We start from the raw sequence: 24,819 nt of genomic DNA on the forward strand, positions 1-24,819 counted from the left end.
CCACCAAGAAGACATAACACTTATAAATATATATGCACCCAACACAGGAACACCAAAGTACATAAAGCAACCATTAACAAACCTAAAAGGAGATATTAACAACACAATAATAGGAGCAAACCTTAATACCCCACTTACATCAATGGACAGATCATCCAAACAGAAAGTCAACAAGGAAATAGCGGAACTAAGTGAAAAACTAGACCAGAGGGACTTAATACATATATATATAACACTCCATTCAAAAATAGCAGAATACATATTCTTCTCCAGCGTGCACGGAACATTCTCAAGGATAGACCATAAATTAGGAAACAAGGCAAGCCTCAATAAATTTAATAAGATTGAAATCATCTCAAGCATCTTTTCCAACCATAATGCTATGAAACTAGAAATTAAATACAAGAAAAAAGCCAGAAAAGTGACAAATACGTGGAGACTAAACAACATGCTACTGAACAACCAACGGATCAATGAAGAACTTAAAGGAGAAATCAAAAAATATCTGGAAACAAATGAAAATGAAATACACCATATCAACTCATATGGGATGCAGCAAAAGCAGTCCTAAGAGGGAAATTCATAGCAACACAGGCCCACTTTAACAAACAAGAAAAATCTCAACTAAGCAATCTTAAATTACACCTAACAGAATTAGAAAAACAACAAACAAAGCTCAAAGTCAGCAGAAGGAGGAAAATAATAAAAGTTAGAACAGAAGTAAATGAAATTGAAACCAAAAAACCCGTAGAAAGGATCAATGAAACTAAGAGCTGGTTCTGTGTGAAGATAAACAAAATTGACAAACCCTCAGCCAGACTCACCAAGAAAAAAAGAAGGCTCAAATGAATAAAATTAGAAATGAAAGAGGAGAAATTACAACAGATACCACAGAAATACAAAAGAGTATAAGAGAATACCATGAAAAACTATATGTCAACAAGTTGGACAATTTAGAAGAAATGGATAAATTCTTAGACTCACACAACCTCCCAAAACTGAACCAAGAAGAAATAGAGAATCTGAATAGACTAATCACAAGTAAAAAGATTGAAACTGTAATCAAAAACCTCCCAAAAAATAAAAGTCCAGGACCATATGGCTTCTCTGGAGAATTTTACAAAACATTCAATGAAGATTTAATATCTATCCTTGTCAAACTATTCCAAAAAGTTGGTGAAGATGGAACACTTCCTAACACATTTTAAGAGGCCAACGTCACCCTCATCACAAAGCCAGACAAGGACAACACAAAGAAGGAAAACTACAAGCCAATATCGCCAATGAGCATAGATGCAAAAATCCTCAATGAGATATCGGCGAACTGAATACAGCGATACATTAGAAGGCTCACACACCACAATCAAGTGGAATTTATACTAGGGACACAGGGATGGTTCAACATCTGCAAATCAATCAATGTGATATACCACATTAACAAAACAAGGAATAAAAACCACAAGATCATCTCAATAGATGCAGAGAAGGCATCTGACAAGATCCAACATCCATTTATGATAAAAACTCTCAATAAAATGGGTGCAGAAGAAAAGTACCTCAACACAATAAAGGCCATATATGACAAACCCACAGTCAACATCATACTCAATGGGGAAAAACTGAAAGCCATCCCTCTGAGAACAGGAACAAGACAAGTGTGCCCACTCTTGCAACTCTTATTCAACATAGTACTGGAGATTTGGGCCAGAGCAATTAGGCAAAAAAAAGAAATAAAAGGAATCCAAATAGGCACTGAAGAAGTGAAACTCTCGCTGTTTGCAGATGACATTTTATATAAAACCCTAAAGAATCCATCAGAAAACTATTAGAAATAATCAGCAACTACAGCAAAGTTGCAGGGTACAAAATCAACCTACAAAAATAAGTTGCATATCTATACTCTAATAACAAACTAACAGAAAGAGAACTGAAGAATACAATCCCATTTACAATCACAACAAAAACAATAAAATATCTAGGAATAAATTTAAGCAAGGAGGTGACAGACCTATACAGTGAAAACTATAAAATATTACTGAAAGAAATTAATGATGACATAAAGAAATGGAAAGCTATTCCATGCACATAGACTGGAAGAATAAATATAGTGAAAATGTCCATACTACCTAAAGCAATCTACAGATTTAATGCAATCCCAATCAGAAGCCCAATGACATTCTTCATGGACATAGAACCAAGAATACTAAAATTCATATGGGGCAACAAACGACCCCGAATAGCTGAAGCAATCCTGAGAAAAAAGAACAAAGCTGGAGGCGTCACAATACTTGACTTCAAAATCTACTACAAAGCAATAGTAATCAAAACAGCATAATAATGGTACAAAAACAGACATACAGATCAGTGGAACAGAACTGAAAGCCCAGAAATAAAACCACACATATATAGACAGCTAATCTTCAACAAAGGAGCTAAGAACATACAATGGAGAAAGGAAAGTCGCTTCAATAAATGGTCTTGGGAAAACTGGACAGCCACACACAAAAGAATCAAAGTAGACCATTATCTTTCACCATACACAAAGACTTGAAAGTAAGACATGAACATAAACCTCCTAGAAGAAAATATAGGCAGTACACTCTTTGACATCTGTCTTAGTAAGATCTTTTCAAATACCATGTATACTTGGCAAGGGAAACAAAAGAAAAAAACAAACAAGTGGGACTTCATCAGACTACAGAGCTTCTGCAAGGCAAAGGAAACCAGGAACAAAACAAAAAGACAACTCACTAACTGAGAGAAAACATTTGCAAATCATATATCTGACAAGCGGTTAATCTCCAAAATATATAAAGAACTCACACCATTCAACAACAACAAAACAAACAACCTGGGCAAAGGATATGAGCATTTTTCCAAGGAAAATAAATAGCTGGCCAATAGGCACATGAACAAAGGTCCAGCATCACTAATCATCAGGGAAATGCAAATCAAAACTACACTAAGACATCAACCTTACACTTGTTAGAATGGCTATAATCACCAAAACAAAAAATAACAAATGTTGGAGAGGATGTGGAGAAAAGGGAACCCTCATACACTGCTGGCGGGAATGCAAACTAGTGCAGCCACTATGGAAAACAGTATGGAGATTCCTCAAAAAATTAAGAATAGAAATACCACACTACCCAGTTATCCCACTACTGGGTATTTATCCAAAGAACTTGAAATCAATAATTCAAAGAGATTTATGCACCCGTATGTTCACTACAGCATTATTCACAATAGCCAAGAAGCAGAAGCAACCCAAGTGCTCATCGACTGATGATTGGATAAAGAATATGTGCTATATACAGACAGTGGACTATTACTCAGCCATTCAAAAAAAAAAATCGTCCCATCCGCAACAACACAGAAGGACCTGGAGGGTATTAGGTTAAGTGAAATAAGCCAGACAAAGACAAACACTGTATGATTTCACTCACATGTGAAAAATAAACTAACACATGGACAAAGAGAACAGATTGGTAGGTACCAGAGGGAAAGGGGGTTGAAGGGTGGGCATAAGCAGTAAAGGGGCACATGTATATGGTGACCGACAAATAATAATGTAAAACTGAAATTTCAGAGTTATAAACTATTATGACCTCAATAAAATGAAAAAAAGAAGTTCTTAAATCAACAACCTAACTTTACCCCTTAACTAGAAAAATAAACTCAAGTCAAAGCTGGCAAAAAGGAGAGAATGATAAAGATTAGAGCAGGAATAAACAAAATAGAGAATAGAAAAAATATAGAAAAATCAATGAAACTAAGAGTTGGTTCTTTAAAAAGATCTACAAAATTGACATGCTTTTGGCTAGACTGACTAAGAAAAAAATACAGAAGACTCAAATAACTAAAATCAGAAATGAAAGGAAAAACATTATTACTGTTTTAACAGAAACAGAAAGGATTACAACAGAGTACTATGACCAACTGTACACTACAAATCAGATAACCCAGATGAAATGGATAAATTCCTAAAAACATACAACCTACTAAGACTGAATCATCTATAAACAGAAAATGTGAATAGACCTATAACTAGTAAGGAGACTAAATCAGTCATCAAAAGCCCCCCAACAAGAAAAGCTCAGGACCAGATGGCTTCACCAAACATATAAAGAAGAGTGAACACCAATCCTCCTCAAACTCTTGAAGAGGGAATACTTCTAAACTCATTCTATGAGTATACCATTACCCTGATATCAAAGACACTACAAGAAAACTACAGACCAATATCCATAAGGAATATTGATGCAAAAATTCCCAATAAAATACTAGCAATATGAATTTAACAGCATATTAAAAGTATTATACACCATGACCAAATGGGATTTATTCCTAGAATACAAGGATGGTTCTTGTTGATTCTTGTATAAATCAACGTAGTACACTACATTAACAGAATGAAAGAAAAAACCACATGATTATCTCAATGGATGAAAAAGGATTTAAGAAAATTAAACACCCTTTCATGACAAAAACACTCAACAGACTAAGAATAGAAGGAAATTACCTCCAACATAATCAAGGACATATAAGAAAAGCTCACAGCTAACATCATACTTGATGTGAAAGACTGAAAGCATTTCCTCTAAGATCAGGAACGAGACAAAGACGCCCACTTTCACTATTTCTATTCAGTATAGTACTGGAAGTCCTGGCTAGAGAAGTAAGGCAAGAAATAAAAGTAATAAAAGGCAACCAAGTTGGAAATAAAAGTAAAATTATCTCTGTTCAGTGACAACATGATCTTACATGTATAAAACCCTAAAGATTGTACAAAAAAACTGTTAGAACTAATAAACAAATTCAGCCAAGTTTAGGATACAAAATCAACACACAAAAATCAGCTGCTTTTCTATATACTAACAAAGAATAATCCAAAAATAAATTAAGAAAAGAATTCCACTTACAATAGCATGAAGAAGAACACTTAAGAATAAACTTAACCAAGAAGAAGACTTGTACACTGAAAACTACAACACATTGCTGAAAGAATTAAAGAAGATACAAATAAATGGAAAGAAATCCCATGTTTACGGATTAGAAGACTTAATATTGTTAAGATATCAATACTACCATCCACAGATTCAGTGCAGTCTTTATCAAAATCCCTACAATGACTTTTGCAGAAATAGAAAAATCCATCGTGTAATTCATATGGAGTCTCAAGGGAAACTTGAAAAGCCAGAAAAATCTTGAAAAATGAGAATAAAGTTGGAGGTCTACAGGCCCTGATTTCAAAATTGCTACAAAGCTATAGTACCCAAAACAGTGTGGTACTGGCATAAGATAGACAACAGGTCAACTGAAGAGAACAGATAGCCCAGAAATAAAACCTCACACATAAGATCAAACAATTTTTGACAATGGTGCCAAGACCATTCATCGAGGAAAGGACAGTCTTTTCAACAAATGGTGCTGAGAAAACTGGATATACACATGCAGAAGAATGAAGTTGGACCCTTACTTAATACCATATACAAAAATCAACTCAAAATGGATCAAAGACTTAAGTGTAAGAGCTAAAACTCTTAGAAGAAAACACAGGGCAAAAGCTTCATGACATTGGATTTTGCAATTTTTTGGATATCACACCAAAGACATAGGTAACAAAACATAGACAAATTGGACCTCATGAAAATTAAAAACTGTGCCTCAAAGGACACTATCCACTGAGTAAAAAGGCAACTCCCATAATTAGAGAGATATTTGCAAATTACATATCTGATACAGGATTAACATCTAGAATATATTGGGAACTTCTAAAACCCAACAAACAAAAAAGTAACCCAATGAAAAAATTGACAAAGTACTTGAATAGACATTTCTCTAAAGAAGATACTGGCCATTAACAAATGGCCAACAAACATATGAAAAGATACTCAGCATCACTACTTATTAGGGAAATGCAAATCAAATAACAATGAGATACCACTTCACACACATAACTATAATCAAAACAAAATAGAACAAAAAACAGAAAATAACAAGTGTTGACAAGGATGTGGAAAAAAGGCAACCTTTGTACAGATAGTGGGAAATGTAAGATGGTACAGTCACTATGGAAAACTAAAAATAAAAAATTAAGAATAGAAATACCATATGAGCCAGCAATTCCACCTCTGGGTATATACCCAAAAGAATTGCAAGGAGGGACACAAACAGGTATTTGTACACCCATCTTCACAGCAGCAATATTCACAATAGCCAAAAGAGGAAAGCAACCCAAGTCTTCATCAACAGATGAATAAACAAAATGTGGTCTATATATACAATGGGATATTATTCAGCCTTAGAAAGGAAGGAAATTCTGACACACGCTATGATGTAGATGAGGACATTACGCTAAATGAAATAAGCCAGGCACAAAAGTACAAAATTTCATCAGTCCACTTATATGAGGCAACCAGAGTAGCCACATTTATAGAAACAGAAAGTAGAATGGTGGCTTCCAGGGGGGAGGGGGATTAGGGAGTTAGAATTTAATGGGTACAGAGTTTCAGTTGGGAAAGATAGAAAAGGTTCTGTGGATGGATGGTGGTGATGGTTGCACAACAATGTAAATGTACTTAATGCTACTTAACTTAAAATGGTTAAAATAGTAAACTTTATGTTATGTATATTTTACTACAGGAAAAAAAAGCTAACAAATGGAAGCATAAATTTTTAATCCACAAATGTATGAATTCAGGATTGGGGAAACATGGCTTAAAATTAATGTGGGGAAGGGGTTTAAAAAAAAAACCAGGGCATTTTCTTCACTATTTAGTTTGGGCCATTATCTTGTATCGGACTGTAACAGTAACTTCCTGACTAGCCTATCTGCCACTTAGTCTAGCCTTCATACTACCAGACTTCAAATCACAGGTCAGACCCTTTCACGCCTCTTCTCAAAAGTCTGAGATGACTTTTCTTTGCCTACATCATTAAGTCCAGACTTACCAGCGAGCATTTTAAGATCTCCTCAATATGACTTTGAAACTAAACTTCCAGCTATCTTCCAATTTACTCTCTTTATTTCTTTTCATATAGTCTATGTTCAGCCACTCTATTTTCATTTCATCATCATCTACCTTTGCTTATACTAATTCCTTAGCTGGATACTCTTCCTCACCTACAGACATCCAACTTATCCCTCAAGGATGTGAAAATTAACAAAAACCAACCTCATTTAAAATGGAGTCAGGAGGCCAGCAGGGGGAGCTCCCATGCATTACCACTCAAGGTCAATTACAGGAAAAATAGTCAATTACAGACAGCAACAGAAACCAACAAGAAAGAATTCTTACTTAGAAAAGAAATGTACATTGCACCCCCCAACAGAAATCAACTACCCCAGCAACTCAGCCAATGAGAAACCATCACCACCCTGAATTGCTTTTCTCCAATGGACTCTTGTTCAAAACAACCCCTCCCAATTTCTTCCTTTTTCTCTGTAAAATATCGTTCCTCTACCCTGTTTATTGGATTTGCCAATGGTCCGCCTTAGCACGCACATCCTGAATTGCAATTCTTTGGCTATTCCCAAATAAACTCGTTTTGCTGGAAAATAACTGGCTGTTTTATTTTTAAGGTTGACATATATGGTTTCAGAAAGTGGGATCCAAAGGAGGTGACCCCCAAGAGATGACAACCCCCGTGAATCGAGCGAGGTACCTGCCCTGGGCCCCTTGCACTCATCACTTTCGTGAGTTGCTGCCTACTTTCAGTTTGGTGAGTCTCCTCTCAGATTCCGAGCTCTGCTCCCCTTGCATTCTGAGCTTTCTAATTTTATTTGGGTTCGGCAGAGGCTTTGTCCTCTTGGGGGAGGGACTTTGTCCTCCTCACTCAAGGCTCTGTCCTTGGGTTCAAGGCATCATCCGTGGTGAGTATTCAGTTATTTTTTGAAGGTACCACAGTTCTTTTTGGGACTCAGGCTTGCTGAAAATCCAAGAGTTTTCTTTGGTTTTCAGATTTCTTTTGGAATCAAGGCTGTGAATCTAACAACTTTCTTTTGTTTTTAGATTCCTCCAGCGATCAGGGCTAGGACTCTAGAAACTTTCTTGGGTCCTCAAAGGAAATTTCAGAAATGGGATCCCAGTCATCTAAATGTTCTAAGGGAAACCCTCCTTCGGGTGAGATAGGCAGAAAGCTAGATATGAGCTGGGAGCAAGGACACTCCACCAGGTGCAGCATCCTAATTGCTGGGCAGCGACTCTTCTGACGCGCAGGACTCACCTCAACCCTGAGCGAGAGTAGCCCCAAGCCTCATTATACCCTCATTCACATTGTGGTTTTGACTGCCCCCCCCCCCACTCCATGACAGTTCTGGAGATGCCTATGTAAGGAAAAAATCTCCCCCTCCTGACGTGAAGGTAGAAACAGTACTCCCACTGGCACACGTTCTGAGACCCTCACCCACCCCGCCCCGGACCAACATTCCAAAACCACTGACCACCACAACTTTGGTGCAGCTGCTCCCTCGAGCCTGCCCGCCCCTCCCCTTGAGGGTGTACTTTCGCTTTGCTAATAAATCTTCCTCTGTTAAAACTTATGCTGTGTGTCCACTCTCAAATTCTTTTGTGTCTGTGGACCAAGAACCTGGGACCCCACCGCACCAATCTGATCGGTGCTGGTAACACAGGGACCCTAGCTGGGTTTACGTTTGAGAACTTTGGGTCCCCTACATGCACATTTTTAACCAACTGGGCCAAACTGACCAAGAGCAGCCCAGAATTAGAATGGCCATTATGTGGAACTTTTGATCTCCCCAAATTCGCTTTTCTTAAAACCAAATTGGAAGGCCATAGCTCTAAAATTAAGCAAAATGAATGGTATGCCTATTTTCATTGGTATCTGGAAGCTTCTGGATGCGCACACAGCTCTAAAAACACCTCATTACAAGATACCTTGTCTAAATTAACCAAAACAACTAGAAAACGGAAGGAGAACAAAATGGCTTCTGGAGCCTCGTGTTCCCCTCCTCCTCCTTTGTCTCAGGCGCCATCTTGTTTGTTTTCCCAGACTCCTTTGTCTCCGACTTCACCCCCATCTTCCTCTCTCCCCCTCTGCGAAAACCTGCTCCTTTAAAATCAGACCCTCTGAGGATTCAAATACTGGGCCCCTAATTGCTATTTCTAGGTTAACTGGAGGAAAAAAAAAAGTAGAAGGAAAAATTTCAATAGCAATTAACCTAGACTTTTGATAACAGACAAAATAACTCCAAAAGCAGTCCTAAAAGGATCCTTTCAGCATGCAAATAAAAATCTTTAGTAAAAGGCTTTGGCCATCTGAACAAGTAACCTTAACTTAGTCCATCTGCCAGAAATACGACTGGGATTCAACTGTTCTTTTAAGTTTCATATTATTGTACCTGAGACATAACTGAAGTTTTAAAATGAAAGCTATAAGATCTGAATTTACATCTGTCTGTGTATGTAAGTTATAGAGATGTGATATTTTTCTACCTCTGGATGGTATTACTAAGATTGGTTTGTAAAAGAAAGAGCTCTGTTTAATTGGCTTGAAATTAAGCAGTTATAAATTAAGTATTCCTAAATGTCAGAAATTATAATGGAAATTAACCCAAATGTTTTCAAGTTTACATGATCTAGGATTAATCTTTTGTAAATAAAAGCTAGCTTAAGGCTGTTGGTTTAATTGAAACAGGCATGCCTTCAGAGTTATCAATGCTGAATATAATGCAGACACACAACTTTCATTCTATTTGGGTTTGTTAAGCTTATGTTATCTCTGTTAAAAAATTGTTATCAAGGGGGCCGGCCCGGTGGCGCAAGCGGTTAAGTGCGCGCGCTCCGCTGCGGCGGCCCGGGGTTCGCTGGTTCGGATCCCGGGCGCGCACCGAAGTACTGCTTGGTAAGCCATGCTGTGGCGGCGTCCCATATAAAGTGGAGGAAGATAGGCACCGATGTTAGCCCAGGGCCGTCTTCCTCAGCAAAAAAAGAGGAGGATTGGCGGATGTTAGCTCAGGGCTGATCTCCTCACAAAAAAAAAAAAAAAAAAAATTGTTATTAAGAAAGTAACTTAAAATGATGATTGGCTATTTACTGTCTAATCCAAGCATGATTGTCGAAAGCAAGTAATTTAAATAAATGTAAATAAAATTAAAGTTTATACTAAGTTAAACTAAATAATGGATGTCACTGAGTATCTAAATTATTTCCAAATTAAATAAACATTAATTACTGAACACAGGTTTATTTACTTTTGGCTTATTATTGCCAAATAGGAATTTTTTCTATTCCTATATTGCAAATAGGAATAGAAACTAAAGATATTTGAGTCTATTAGTGAACATGTTTTATGACATGCTGATAAATTTTCTATGAAAAAAGGCACATTTCTAGAAATTTATAAAAGGTATTTATAAGTTCACCAAGCTGCAAAATGCTAACATAGTTCACAATTGCTTCTTAGTTTTTCACTAGGAATCAAGGATTCTAATCAATATATGTAATAAAAGGAAAACATCTCCATATGCAAGGAAAGTAGGATGTGTATTTTGATAAAAGATATACGGAATGGAAATGCATTTTGTTGAGGGAAAAGAAAGTAATTTTGTCCTAAAGAGAGGCTGGTTATTTTGGAATGGGAAAGAGGAAAACATATGACAACATCTAAATGTAAAAAGGAATGTGGAAGGTGTGGAAAGGAATCTTGGAAAAGGAGTTTTAATGTTTGGTTAAGCTGGCTAAGATTAAAATCAATTTTTTAAAATGAGTTTTAATACCAAAATAAGCTGATGCAAAATTAAAAACTGGCTTTCTTTTCTGTTGAAAGGACAAGGTTTTCTTCAGTTATTGGTCTGCTTTTGACAAAAGATTGTGAAAACTTCTCTACCTTTATGTAATATGCCTAGAAAACAGACATTTTGTGTTTTATCAAAGCAATTTCCTGCGTTGTTTTTATCAGCTCTTTAATTACCTAAGAGAACTGAGTCTTCTCAGTATTAGAGTTAAGTTTTTCTCACAACTATGTGTCCTTTTGTATTTGAAACCTTTTACTCTTGCTTTGGTCAAACAGATGCTTAAGTGCCATTTCATAATGATCTGTGATCCTATTTGGTCAAGTGTCCAAACCTTTGGTATTTTTGACAAGCTTCCCCAAATATTCAAATTTTAAATGAAGTCTTTTCAACCTAAAGGTAACTTTGGGATTTTCCAGAGGGCATCTAGGACATCTCAAAAGATTTGTTTCCTCTGCTTGTGAAAAGAGAGATATTACACTAATTAGGCTTATTTGGTATGTCAAATTACATAAGAACCATAGTCAAATAAGTGATAATAAACCTTTTTAGGTTATATTGTATGGGTAAATGTTACTAAAAAGTGTTTTAGAAATTGTATAAAATTCCTGAACATTTCATATGTCCTAATATAATGTTATCATCTGTACTTCTAGTTACCAAAATGTATGTCACAAAAATACCTAAATTTCCTTGTCAGTTGCACTTACCCATTGCCTTTTTTTTAAGTCTTTTGTCAGTTACAGACAGTTATTGTTTTACTCTGATACTTTTACAAACATGTTTCATTTTCAAAGAGATTCATGGGAAAGACTTTGACAGATACTCTGGAATAAAGGTTTTGATAACTTGAAGTTCATAACACAACTGGATGGGAATTTCTGGAACTCGAGTCGACGACTGATTGCTTTGATGTTTTGCTTTCCAGGTGTAAAGGACCCCTTTCTCTCCTCTCCTTTAAGCTATTTATAATTTACAGCAATTCGGCAAAGTATATCCTTGTAACAAGGGTTAAAACACTTATGTTTTTCTCTACCTGATCCCTCCAGAATTCAGAAACTCTTAAGTATTCTTTTCATGACAATATATGTTTTCACATGGGTTCAATGAAGGTTTCTTCTCTTTGTAACAAGACACAATTGGAAATATTGGCTACATTACCAAGGCTTTGACTAGAATGTTATACTCAAGAAAGATGTACATAGACTGAGAAATGACCAGCTTTAAGGAAATGCTTGGAAAAACTGGCCTAGTACCTTGCTTACAAGGTTCCAACAAAGCAATCTTTAAAAAGAGCTTATATGGTCAATCGCTATTTTTGCTGCATTTATATAAATAATCAGGCCAAGTTTAATACAAACATATTAGTTTTACTATGATTATCCTTTTTTTTTCTTTTTTGGTGAGGAAGATTGGCTCTGAGCTAACATCTGTTGCCAGTCTTCCTCTTTTTGCTTGAAGAAGATTGTCCCTGAGCTAACGTCAGTACCAATCTTCTTCCACTTTGTATGTGAGATGCTGCCACAGCACGGCTTGATGAGCAGTGTGTAGGTCCTCACCCAGGATCCAAACCTGCGAACCCGGGGCTGCCAAAGCAGAGCACGTGAACTTCACCACTACGCCACCAGGCCAGCCCCATATCTTTAACAAAAATAGGAGTAATTGTGGAGAAAGAAATTATGTTTGCACCTTTGTAGATATTAAATTCTAATCCTATTAATTATCTTTATGGTTTTGTTATATACCTGTAAGCTGGACTGGATCCTAAATTCTTCTAGGTTCCTTAAATGTCTGGCTACAAATCTCCCAAGTAAATTTCCCATTTTTACTACCCTTGAAATCTCCTTGGAAGGACTATACTAGGTCTTCCTCACTACTCAGATGGCAGCGAAACCTCAGGGACTCGAGCCTTGGGTACACATCTCACAGCTGAAGAAGGTTCCGCCTGACATCTAGTCCTGTACTAACCCTGGAGGCCTCAAATCAAATTCAGCTGGAAGAGAAGCAGCCAACATCCGAGGCAGACAGCTTTCCAGGGATGTCTGGACCAGGCCTGTGTACCTGTCTTTCACTGCTATCTCTCACTTTGTTTCCTTCCTCCCTTCTGTGGAAGGATAATGGCCTTGTCTGTATTCCTCAACCCCTTGCAAAAGGGGGAAACCTCTCTGATTGCTGGCTTTGCCATCAGAAATCTCGATCTGTTTAGAACAATAATGACCCCTAGTTCACCCTATAAATAATTTCACTGGAATTCCAGATGCCATTGTATGTTTAAATTATTTTGCAGACCTATTTTATAGTCAGGGTACTTAGCTCATCTAATTTTGTTGCTTGCTTTAATTTAACCCAACCTGGGGAACAAAAGAAAACATCTTATGAATATTTGTATGATGAATTCCATAGTATGGCCACTGTAAATCAGACCATTTGTACACCTGTTGATATATGCATATATTTATGCAACCTCTCCATATGTAACAACACAATGTCTGAAGCTTGGTTAAATGGTGGTGATGCCTCTATGCCAATAAATGAGTCCGTGGATACTGTTACTTAAGTAGGAGTCTTACGTATACCCCCAGTTACATTTTCATATGTGGAGGCTCTGACAATAGCCTTTATGCTTGGCCATCTCATTGCCTTGACAGCTGAAGAGTATGAGGACAGTGTGCCCTTGCCATAAACATCACCCTATTCTCCCTGCATAACCAATCAGAAGCCTCTCATTGGTCAGTTCCACTAAATTCGTATAATCGCCTCAAACGAGAACTTCCAGGAGGCATGCATGATTCTGGATTTGCCTCCGTGGGAAGAGCCTTCTTCCCATGGATCAGAGTGAGTGCCAATGAACAAATAATGAGGAATCTCTAACACTATAAGAGTTGGCATATTCCACAGTCAAAGCAGTTGCAACCCAACAATGGTTGCTTAACTCATTGGCCAGGGCACTTTTGGATACTCACCTGCTGAGCAGAGAAGTGTCTGTGCAGTAACACATGGATAAATAAACTCTGGGGAAATAGAGACCCAATTACATAGAATTAGAGAACAAGTATATTGGCTGCAACAAATTTCACCCAATAACACACTGTCTTTTGATTTATTCAGCTGCTTACCCACAGGTCTAGGCTCCTGGTTTAGAACTATCGTACAAACGGGACTTGTTGTATTGTTCTTAATCTTGCTTTGTGTACTTGTTTTTAAACACTGCCTGTTGAACCTTTGTAAACATGACATACCTAAAAGATGATGTTTTCTCAACAATCTCAAATGACCTCCAATGCTTTCAACCTTGGACAACTGTATACTTTGAATAAGAGAGGCGTGAGAGCTCTCCCTCCTAACTTTCCTTGTTGCTCAAATGTAACCTAAATGGTTTCCAACTACTATGCACTTTCCCTCCCACACAGGACATGACAACCAGGAAAAGTCCTTCCGGGTACAAAGGGACAAAACCACCACATGCAGAGTACCTGAATGGAATAAAGAAGGTGAGTGTAAAAAGCAGACTCTAAAACATTCAGGAGCTAGAACAGGAGAGTATCTTTATGACCTCAGAGTAGAAACGTATCCTTAAATAAAACACAAAAAGCACAAACCATAAAAGAAAAACAGTGATAGATTCAACTACACTAAACTTGCAAACTTCAGTTAACCAAAAGATTCCATAAAGAGAGTGAAAAGAAAAGCCAAATCTGGAAGATTTTCCAACACCAAAGGATTAGTATCCAAAATATACAAAGAATGCCTACAAATCAGTACAAAAAAATAAAACAACCTAGAGTGACATCAACATCATGGCGGAGTGAGCTTTCCCGTAAACTCTTCCCCGGATAAGATGCAACAAAAAGGACATTCACATACCAACAAAGGACACTCACACAGCACAAAAGGACATTGGAGAGACCCACGCAGCCGCACATCTGAGAGTGGACATGCTATAGCCCCTGGAGGAAGTGGGGAGATGTAAGGAGAAATCCTCCCCTTCCCAATCGGACTGGAGACTTGGGTCAGCGTTCTCCCAGAGATGGGGGAAGGCCAGCCCTCGGCGGGAAAACCGTAGCTCTCCAAGTTCTCTCAGCCTGTGGGAAACTCCCACATGGAGGAGTCAGAACTGCTGTGGGGGTGCCATCAACATCTGAGCACCCCAGGAGAGCAGACAGCAAGAGAAGAACCAGAAGTCCCCCTCCCCCCCACACACATGCCCCGCACTGCAGCTCAGCAGATCAGTCAGAGCAGCCATGGATGGCAGTGGGCTCAGATTACACAGCCTTTGACCTCCACCCGGTGGTGGCAGGTGGAAACTGCAACCAGATATTTCCTGGATGAGGAAAAACAAACCGAATACAGCAAGCACGATGCAAAAAGTACATTAAATCACCAGGCCAGAAGGAAAATGACAAGTACCCAGAAATAAACCCTGAAGACACAGAAATTCATAACCTAAATGACAGAGAATTCAAAATAGCTATCATAAAAAAGCTCAACAAATTACAAGAAAACACAGATAAACAACTCAATGAGACAAGGAGTTTTTTCACAAAAGAGATTGAAATCATCAAGAAAAAACCAATCAGTATTGATGGAGATGAAGAACACAATGGAGGAGATAAAGGAAAATCTGGAATCTTTAAAGAACAGAGCTCACAATATGGAGGAAAGAATTCGCATTATTGAGGACAGGAATACAGATATGCTGCAGATGGAAGAGGAGAGAGAAATAAGACTAAAAAGAAATGAAGAAAGTATCCAAGAAATATCCAACTCAATTAGGAAATGTAACATAAGAATTATAGGTATTCCTGAGGGAAAAGAGAGGGAAAAAGGAACAGAGAGCCTATTCAAGGAAATAATAGCTGAGAACTTCCCAAATCTGGGGACGGAAGAGGAAATACCAGTAAGTGAAACCAATAGGTCGCCTAAATATATCAACAGGAAAAGGTCCTCTCAAAGGCATAGAGTAGTAAAGCTAGCAAAAATCAATCACAAAGAAACAATATTAAGGACAGCCAGACAAAAACAAAAGATAACATACAAAGGAATTCCCATCAGGCTCTCAGCAGATTTCTCAACAGAAACTTTACAGGCTAGGAGAGACTGGACTGATATATTCAAAATCCTGAAAGACAGAAACTTTCAGCCAAGAATACTCTATCCAGCGAAAATACCCTTCAAATATGATGGAGAATAATAACTTTCTCAGACAAACAAAAGCTAAGGGAGTTCATGGCCACGAGACCCCCCACTACAAGAAATGCTCAAGATTCTCATGCCTGAAAAAAAGAAGAGAAAGGGAATACAAAGCTTGGAGCAAGGAGAAAACTAGGTAGACAAAATCAGAAAAATAGTAGATCTTTATAAGAATAGGTTAGCAACCACCTAAATACCAAAATCAAAGATCAAAGGAAGAAAAACAACAAAAACAAATATAACCTCATCACTTTAAACACAGACCCACAACACAAGATAAAATAAGTTGTGACAATAATAACTTAGAAGAGGAAGAGGAAAGAGATCGAATCAACTTAGTCTAAGGAAATAAGAGGCCATCAGATAATGGACTATCTCATCCATGAGATTTTTTTATACAAACCTCAAAGTAACCACTAAACAAATAATCAGAATAGAATCACATATGATAAATAAAGAGAAAACTAAAAGAGTCATAGGACAGAACTACCAAACTGAATTGGTAGTCCAAAACACACGGGACAAGAAACAAAAGAAATGCAAAAGAACTGGAAAACAAGCTATAAAACAGCAACATTAAGACCTTATATATCAATAATCACTCTAAATGTAAATGGATTGAACTCTTCAATCAAAAGACACAGAGTGGCAGATGGATTAAAAAGCAAGACCCAACAATATGCTGCCTCCAGGAAACACATCTGAGCTCTAAAGACAAACACAGGTGCAGAGTGAAAGGATGGAAGACAATACTTCAAGCTAATGGCAAACAAAAGAAAGCAGGTGTCGCCATACTTATATCAGACAAAGCAGACTTTCAGATAAAACAAGTAATGAGAGACAAAGACGGACAGTATATAATGACAAAAGGGACACTCCACCAAGAAGACATATCAATTATAAATATATATGCACCCAACATAGGAGCACCAAAGTACACAAAGCAACTATTAACAAACCTAAAAGGAGATATTAACAAGACAATAATATATATTAGGAGATCTTAATACCCCACTTACATCAATGGATAGATCATCCACACAGGAAGTCAATAAAGAAATAATGGACTTAAATGAAAAACTAGATGAGATGAACTTAATAGACATATACAGAGCACTCCATCCAAAAACAAATGACTACACATTCTTCTCATGCACGCATGGAACATTCTCAAGGATAGACCATATGTTGGGAAACAAAGCAAGCCTCAATAAATTTAAGAAGATTGAAATCACAACAAGCATCTTTTCAGACCATACATAATGCTATGAAACTAGAAATCAACTACAAGAAAATAACTGGGAAAGTGACAAAAATGTGGAGATTAAACAACATGCTACTGAACAACCAATGGATCATTGATGAAATTAAAGGAGAAATCAAAAACTATAGAGAGAAATGAAAATGAAAGTACACCAAACCAACTCATATGGGATGCAGCAAAAGCAGTCCTAAGAGGGAAACTCATAGCAATACAGGCCCATCTCAACAAACAAGAAAAAGCCCAAATAACCTTAAATTACACCTAACAGAACTAGAAAAAGAGAAACAAACAAAGCCCAAGGTCAGCAGGAGAGAAATAATAAAAGTTAGAGCAGAAATAAATGAAATTGAGACCAAAAAAATAGTAGAAAGGATTAATGAAACAAAGAGTTGATTCTTTGAGAAGATGAACAAAATTGACAAACCCTTAGCCAGACTCACTAAGAAAAAAAGAGAAAAGGCTCAAATAAATAAAATTAGAAATGAAGGAGGAAAAATTACAACGGATACCACAGAAATACAAAGGATTATAAGAGAATACTATGAAAAACTATATGCCAACAAATTGGACAATCTAGAAGAAATGGATAAATTCTTAGACTCATACAACCTCCCAAAACTGAACCAAGAAGAAACAGAGAATCTGAATAGACCAATCACAAGTAAAGAGATTGAAACAGTAATCAAAAACCTCCCAAAAAACAAAAGTCCAGGATCAGGTGGCTTCTCCAGGGAATTTTACCAAACACTCAAAGAAGATTCAATACCCATCCTTCTCAGACTATTCCAAAAAACAGAAGAATATGGAACACTTCCTAACACATTCTATGAGGTCAACATCACCCTGATACCAAAGCCAGACAAGGACAATACAAAGAAGGAAAATTATATGCCAATATCGCTAATGAATATAGATGCAAAAATCCTCAACAAAATATTGGCAAAGCTAATACAGCACTATAGTAAAAAGATCATACACCACGACCAAGTGGGATTTATACTAGGGACGCAGGGATGGTTCAACATCCGCAAATCAATCAACATGATACACCACATTAACAAAACAAGGAATAAAAATCACATGATCATCTCAATAGATGCAGAGAAGGCATTTGACAAGATCCAACATCCATTCACGATAAAAACTCTCAACAAAATGGGTATAGAAGGAACGTACCTCAACATAATAAAGGCCATTTATGACAAACCCACAGCCAACATCATACTCAACAGGGAAAGTCTGAAAGCCATTCCTCTGAGAACAGGAACGAGGCAGGGCTGCCCACTCTCACCACTCCTATTCAACATAGTACTGGAGGTTTTGGCCAGAGCAATTAGGCAAGAAAAAGAAATAAAAGGAATCCAAACAGGCAACGAAGAAGTGAAACTATCTGCAGACGACATGATTTTATATAGAGAAAACCCTAAAGAATCCATTGGAAAACTATTAGAAATAATCAACAACTACAGCAAACTCACACGGTACAAAATCAACCTACAAAAATCAGTTGCATTTCTGTATGCTAATAATGAACTAATAGAAAGAGAGCTCAAAAAGATAATACCATTTACAATTGCATCAAAAAGAATAAAATATCTAGGAATAAATCTTACCAAGGAGGTGAAAGACTTATACAATGAAAACTTTAAGACATTATTGAAAGAAATCAATGATGACGTAAAGAAATGGAAAGATATTCCATGCACATGGATTGGAAGACTAAACATAGTTAAAATGTCTATATTATCTAAAGCAATCTACAGATTCAAGGCAATCCCAATCAGAATCCCAATGACATTCTTCACGGGAAATAGAACTAAGAATCCTAAAATTCATATGGGGCAACAAAAGACCCTGAATAGCTAAAGAAATCCTGAGAAAAAAGAACAAAGCTGGAGACATCACAATCCCTGACTTCAAAACATACTACAAAGCAATAGCAATCAAAACAGAGTGGTACTGGTACAAAAACAGACACACAGATCAATGGAACAGATTTGAAAGCCCAGAAATAAAACCACACATATACGGACAGCTAATCTTCAACAAAGGAGCTAAGAACATACAATGGAGAAAGGAAAGTCTCTTCAATAAATGTTGTTGGGAAAACTGGATAGCCACATGCAAAAGAATGAAAGTAGACCATCTGCTATTGCCATTCACAAAAATTAACTCAAAATGGATCAAAGACCTGAAAATGACACCTGAAACTATAAAATTCTGAGAAGAAAATATAGGCAATACACTATTTCACACTGGTCATAAAGGAATCTTTTCAGAATCCATGTCTACCCGGACTAGGGAAACTAAAGAAAAAATAAGCAAGTGGGACTTCATCAGATTAAAGAGCCTCTACAAGACAAATGAAACCAGGATCAAAATGAATAGTCAACCCACCAGCTGGGAGAAAATATTTACAAAACATATATCTGACAAGGGGTTAATCTCCATAATACAGAAAGAACTCACACAACTGAACAACAAAACAACAAACAACCCGATTAAAAAATGGGCAGAGGAAGTGAACAGATGCTTCTCCAAAGAAGATATACAGATGGCCAACAGGCACATGAAAAGATGCTCAACATCACTAATCATCAGGGAAATGCAAATCAAAACAACACTAAGATATCACCTCACACCCGTCAGAATGGCTGTAATCACCAAGACAAAAAACAACAAATGTTGGAGAGGTTGTAGAGAAACAGGAACCCTCATACACAGCTGGTGGGAATGCAAACTGGTGCAGCCTCTATGGAAAACGGTATGGAAATGCCTCAAAAAATTAAAAATAGAAATAACCTATGATCCAGCCATCTCACTACTAGGAATCTATCCAACGCACCTGAAATCAACAATCCAAAGAGGCTTATGCACCCCTACGTTCATTGCAGCATTATTCACCATAGCCAAGAAGTGGAAGCAACCCAAATGTCCCTCAACAGATGATTGGATAAAGATGTGGTATATATATACAATGGAATACTACTCAGCCATAAAAAAGACAAAATCGTCCCATTTGCAACAACATGGATGGACCTGGAGGGTATTAGGTGAAATAAGCCAGGGAGAGAAAGACAAACACCACATGATCTCACTCACATGTGGAATATAAACCAACACATGGATAGAGAAAACTGTACAGTGGTTACCAGGCGCAAGAGGGTTGTGGGGTGGCACGAGGGGTGAAGGGAGACATGTACATGGTGATTGGCAAACAATAACATACAACCAAAATTTCACAATGTTATAAACTATTAAGACATCAATAAAAAAATAAAAAATAATAAAGAAATAAAAAATAAGGGAAATATTTTTAAAAAGACACACACAAAAAATAAATAAATAAAACAACGTAATAGAAAAATAAGCAAAGACCTAGTCATTTCATAAAAAAGGAAACTCAAGTAACCCATAAACACGTGAAAAGATGTTCAAATTTCATCAGGGAAATGCAAAATTAAGGCCACAAGAAATACCATTTCATAACTGCCAGAATGGCAATAATTAAATATATTAACTGTTGGCAAGGATGCAGAGCAAGAGAAAGTGTTATACACTGCCAGTGGGAGGGTAAATTGGTATAACCACTTGGAAAAACGTTCTGGCATCACTTAGTTAAGGTAGAAGTCGTTCATCCTCTACAGCCCAGGAATTCAGCTTCAAGATATCTACTCTGAAGTAAGTCTTGCATATGTGCCCTGGGAGATACGTGCAAGAATAGGCATAGCCACACTGTTTTTAAGAGCAAAATACCAGAAACAGTACACTCGATAAACTGTAGTATGATTCATCCTAGGGATAACTGTAATGAAAATTAAGAAACCACAGCTGCAGATACTAACATGCATGAATCTCTAAAACATAATTGTTGAGGAAAAAATTGCAGAATACATATGCATGACTCTACTTACATAAAGTACCAAAAAAGCCAAAAGGAACAAAATATTGTTTAAAGATATAAATGTATTTGGTAAAACTGTAAAGACAAGCAAGGAATTTTGGATAGTGGTTAACCCTGGGGGCAGGGAGCAGTATGTAATCAGGGAGAGACATCCAAAGAGGCTTCCAGAATACTAGTGTTGTTTTACTATTCTTTAAAATGTATATGCACGATATACATGTTTTATGAAACAATATATAAGGCAACGTAAGCTTTAAATAAATCTGAAAAACACAGCCTGTAATTTTACGAACCTAACCCAAGAGTTTATGCTTTTGCATATTCCATGTATTATTTCAACTTTCTGATAATGTGAAGTATAGTTCAAAATATTCAAAGTCCCTATCACATAGATGGATTTATCTTCCAAAAGTTCATGTCTAAGTGGGTTATTTTTAACTCAGAACAGATTTGGCCGCAAAAATAATGCTGGATTTCCAGTAGCCCCCAAAAGTGAAGGCAGTGTGCAATACAGCGGAACTGACCCATCCCTCGTGCCCTCCCCACGCCTTCCCCCCGGCTCCGCGGAGCCCTGTAACCTGGTCAAGGTCCCGCGCTGGAAAGCGGGATCTGAACCCGGCTCCAACCCACTCGCAGTCGTGGCTTCTCCTCGCACTACTCTTTATTCAGGGAAAAGCTTTTTAGAAATCTCTTCTCTCTCTCCTGATAAATAAGCCAACATCGGGCTAACAGGCAGGAGGGGGGACGAGCGGTTAACCCCGCAGGTTTCGGTCCCAGAACAGTTCGGGGGAGTCGGGGCGGTCGGGCCGCGCAGCCGCGTCTCCGGCGGTGCCAAGGGGCCGAGCAAAAGAATCCGGTCCTGGATCGTGTCACCACCCCCGGGAACGGTCCGATCCCGCCCGCCGAGCGCTGGCTCGGCCTCCGGGGGCGCGTCCGGGGGCCGCGGCGCCCGCCCGGGTCTGGGGGTCCAGGAGACCCCGGCTGCCGCCCGCCCGCCTACCCGCGCGCTGTGCGGACAGTAGCTCTTGCTGAAGATCATCACTCGGCTGCCCTCGATCAGGCCCAGGAGGCGGCGCCGCAGCTCCTCGCGGGCCTCGGCGGACGAGCGGCCGGCCCCGGGGGACGACAGGCGGGCCCGGCGCCCCGGCGGCGACGACACGGGCCCGCCGCGGACGCCGCCCGGGCGGCGGTTCACCGGGCCTGGCGACGTCTGCCCCCGCGGCGGGGGCGGCGGCTCCGCCAGGGCCTCGGCGTCGCCCCCGGCCGGGCCGGGCTGCTCAGGGACGCGGAGGCGGGCAGCGGCGCGGGCACGGAGGTGGGACGAGGAACCACGAACGCCGCCCCGCCGCCGCCCCGCCCCGCGCATGCGGACTAGGGCGCTGCCGGGCCGCCGCGCGAGTCACCTGCCGTTGGCGAAGGGTGGGTGCTAAGCTGCAGACCTGTGTTATCCCAGCTTCGTGTGCGCGCCTGGCGACTGACCAGTCTCCATGATGCCGCCCCGCAGTGCCCCCTGGGGAGGTCTTGGCGTGCCTTGTCATCTCCAGCAGCCCCTCAAGCCACCTTAAAAAGATATGTATTCTTCAATGAGGATAGCTGTCTCGATCTTACGGAGAGTGTGAATAAATAAAGCCATCTTTAGGAAAGATGGCTATTATTTTAAACTTTATATCCCACAAACTAAATAAAAATACTGAAACTGAGCATGAAGAGGTTAAAAAGTCTTCCCGGGGCTAGAAGAAGAGAGCAATAACTTTGAGATAAGCTTGGCTACCTGCAGCTGTGCATATTCAGCATAATCAACTGTTGTTTAAAACTACCAGGTCTTTCTGTTCCTCCTTAGTATATGAGTGAGCTGCCTTTCCCAGGAAGTCAAGGTCCAGACGTCAAGATTCAGCCTCACAAGGCCACCGCAGGCTGAAGATGAAAACTAACCAGAAAAGTCCAGACAGTCAAGGAAAAGAAATTCAGTCTCAACGCCAAACACAGGCTGGTGGGAAGATGCCAACCAGCAAGGCCACACGCTCCCCCTCTCCTACCTAAAACCCCAACACACCGTCCCCCTCGCCTACCTAAAACCCCAGCACATGCTCCCCCTCCCCTACCGAAAACCCCAGCACATCCTCACCCTCGCCTACCTAAAACCCCAGCAATCCTCCCCCTCCCCTACCGAAAACCCCAGCACACGCTCCCCCCTCGCCTACCTAAAACCCCAGCACATCCTCCCCCTCCCCTACCGAAAACCCCAGCACACCCTCCCCCTCGCCTACCTAAAACCCCAGCACATCCTCCCCCTCCCCTACCTAAAACCCCAGCACATCCTCCCCCTCCCCTACCTAAAACCCCAGCACATCCTCCTCTCGCCCACCTAAAACCCCAGCACATCCTCCCCCTCCCCCACCTAAAACCCCAGCACATCCTCCCCCTCCCCCACCTAAAACCCCAGCACATCCTCCCCTCCCCCACCTAAAACCCCAGCACATCCTCCCCCTCCCCTACCTAAAACCTCAGCACATCCTCCCCTCCCCCACCTAAAACCTCAGCACACCCTCCCCCTCCCCTACCTAAAACCCCAGCACATGCCTCCCCCACCTAAAACCCCAGCACATGCCCCCCCCCACCTAATACCCCAGCACATGCTCCCCTCCCCTACCTAAAACCCCAGCACATGCTCTCCCTGGAAACCTTTAAAACCCCTTGCCTCCCATCTTTTGGGGAGACAGGACAAATTTAAGAGCTCTCGTCTCCAGGCTGACGTCACCCAAAATAAAAACTCTTTCCTTGCCATAAGGCTGGCGTTCCAGTTTTTATTTGGCCCATCTTGTGTGGCGGGTAAAGAACCTGGATATGTATCTGGTAACAGTACTACATTTCTGTTGTGTATTGGTTTGATATGATTTCAAATCCATTTGTTTATGACTTAAGTGAAGTTGTTTTAATCCACTTGTTTATGACAAAAAACAAAAAAGTTGTTGTTATGATATAAGAATGAAGTAAGTTGTGCCAGGATGTTATCATCTCATCTGTCGTCCTTGATAAGAACTCAGTAGCCCAGCTGCTGAGGGGCCCCTGTGGGGGCTTATAGATAAGAACATGTGGAGAAGCAACTATGGCAGGGGACATTTAGACAATAAATACCCAGAGTTTGTGAGGAATATCCGAGAGTTTCCGTCTGGGCAAGGCGGCTCTTTGCTGACCCACATAAGCTCTCTGAAGTCCCTTGGGGCATTAGCTCCTGCCAGGGTAAAGGCAACTCTTACTGGCAGCGGCAAAACTGTGCAGCAGCCCCTCAAAGATCGTCGTGCCCACCAACACCGGCAACGTCGTTCTGCGGCAATGTGCTCCACCAACAGGGGACTTTTCACTTGTGTTTTGCGCTGACAGCTGGACATCAGCTCTCGGTTGGTCACACCATCTCTCCCAAGTGTCTACTTGTATAAAAAGGTACACCTTGAACTAAATGTGGACTTTGTTCCTTTCATCTCCGCCTGCCTGGAACAATAGTGCGATTAATCTATCATTACTTTGGAGTATGTTATGTTATTTCTTTATTGGCTTATTAAGAGACATTATCCTGTATGCTATTGGCCTGTGAAACTATTATATCCCACAGTGAACCTGTGTGAAATAAAATATTGGCAAAGACTGTCTCAGTCTCTGAACATAATTTGCCCCTCAAAACAAAACAGTTTCCTATTGCAACGCAGT

The 24,819-nt window shown here is 39.5% G+C and overlaps 1 protein-coding gene across 5 annotated transcripts in view; it reads right to left on the reverse strand.

Annotated features, from left to right (window-relative positions):
* Nucleotides 1–22,670, reverse strand: part of TXNRD3 (thioredoxin reductase 3) — a 79,672-nt gene extending 57,002 nt beyond the window's left edge. The window contains exons 1-2 of one of the 5 annotated variants that reach the window (XM_058566761.1): nt 22,115–22,458; nt 13,720–13,767 (exon numbers count right to left, since the gene is read on the reverse strand). In XM_058566761.1, coding sequence (XP_058422744.1) covers nt 13,720–13,767; nt 22,115–22,153 — 87 coding nt within the window. In that variant the 5' untranslated portion in view covers nt 22,154–22,458. Of the gene's footprint in view, nt 1–13,719; nt 13,768–21,692; nt 21,761–22,114; nt 22,459–22,517 lie in introns of those variants that run through there. The other 4 variants (XM_058566743.1, XM_058566735.1, XM_058566777.1 and 1 more) reach the window with 4 other exon arrangements.
* Between the last annotated feature and the right edge of the window lie 2,149 nt (nt 22,671–24,819).

Source organism: Diceros bicornis, chromosome 2 (genome assembly GCF_020826845.1).
Source record: "Diceros bicornis minor isolate mBicDic1 chromosome 2, mDicBic1.mat.cur, whole genome shotgun sequence".
Classification (NCBI taxonomy): domain Eukaryota; kingdom Metazoa; phylum Chordata; class Mammalia; order Perissodactyla; family Rhinocerotidae; genus Diceros; species Diceros bicornis.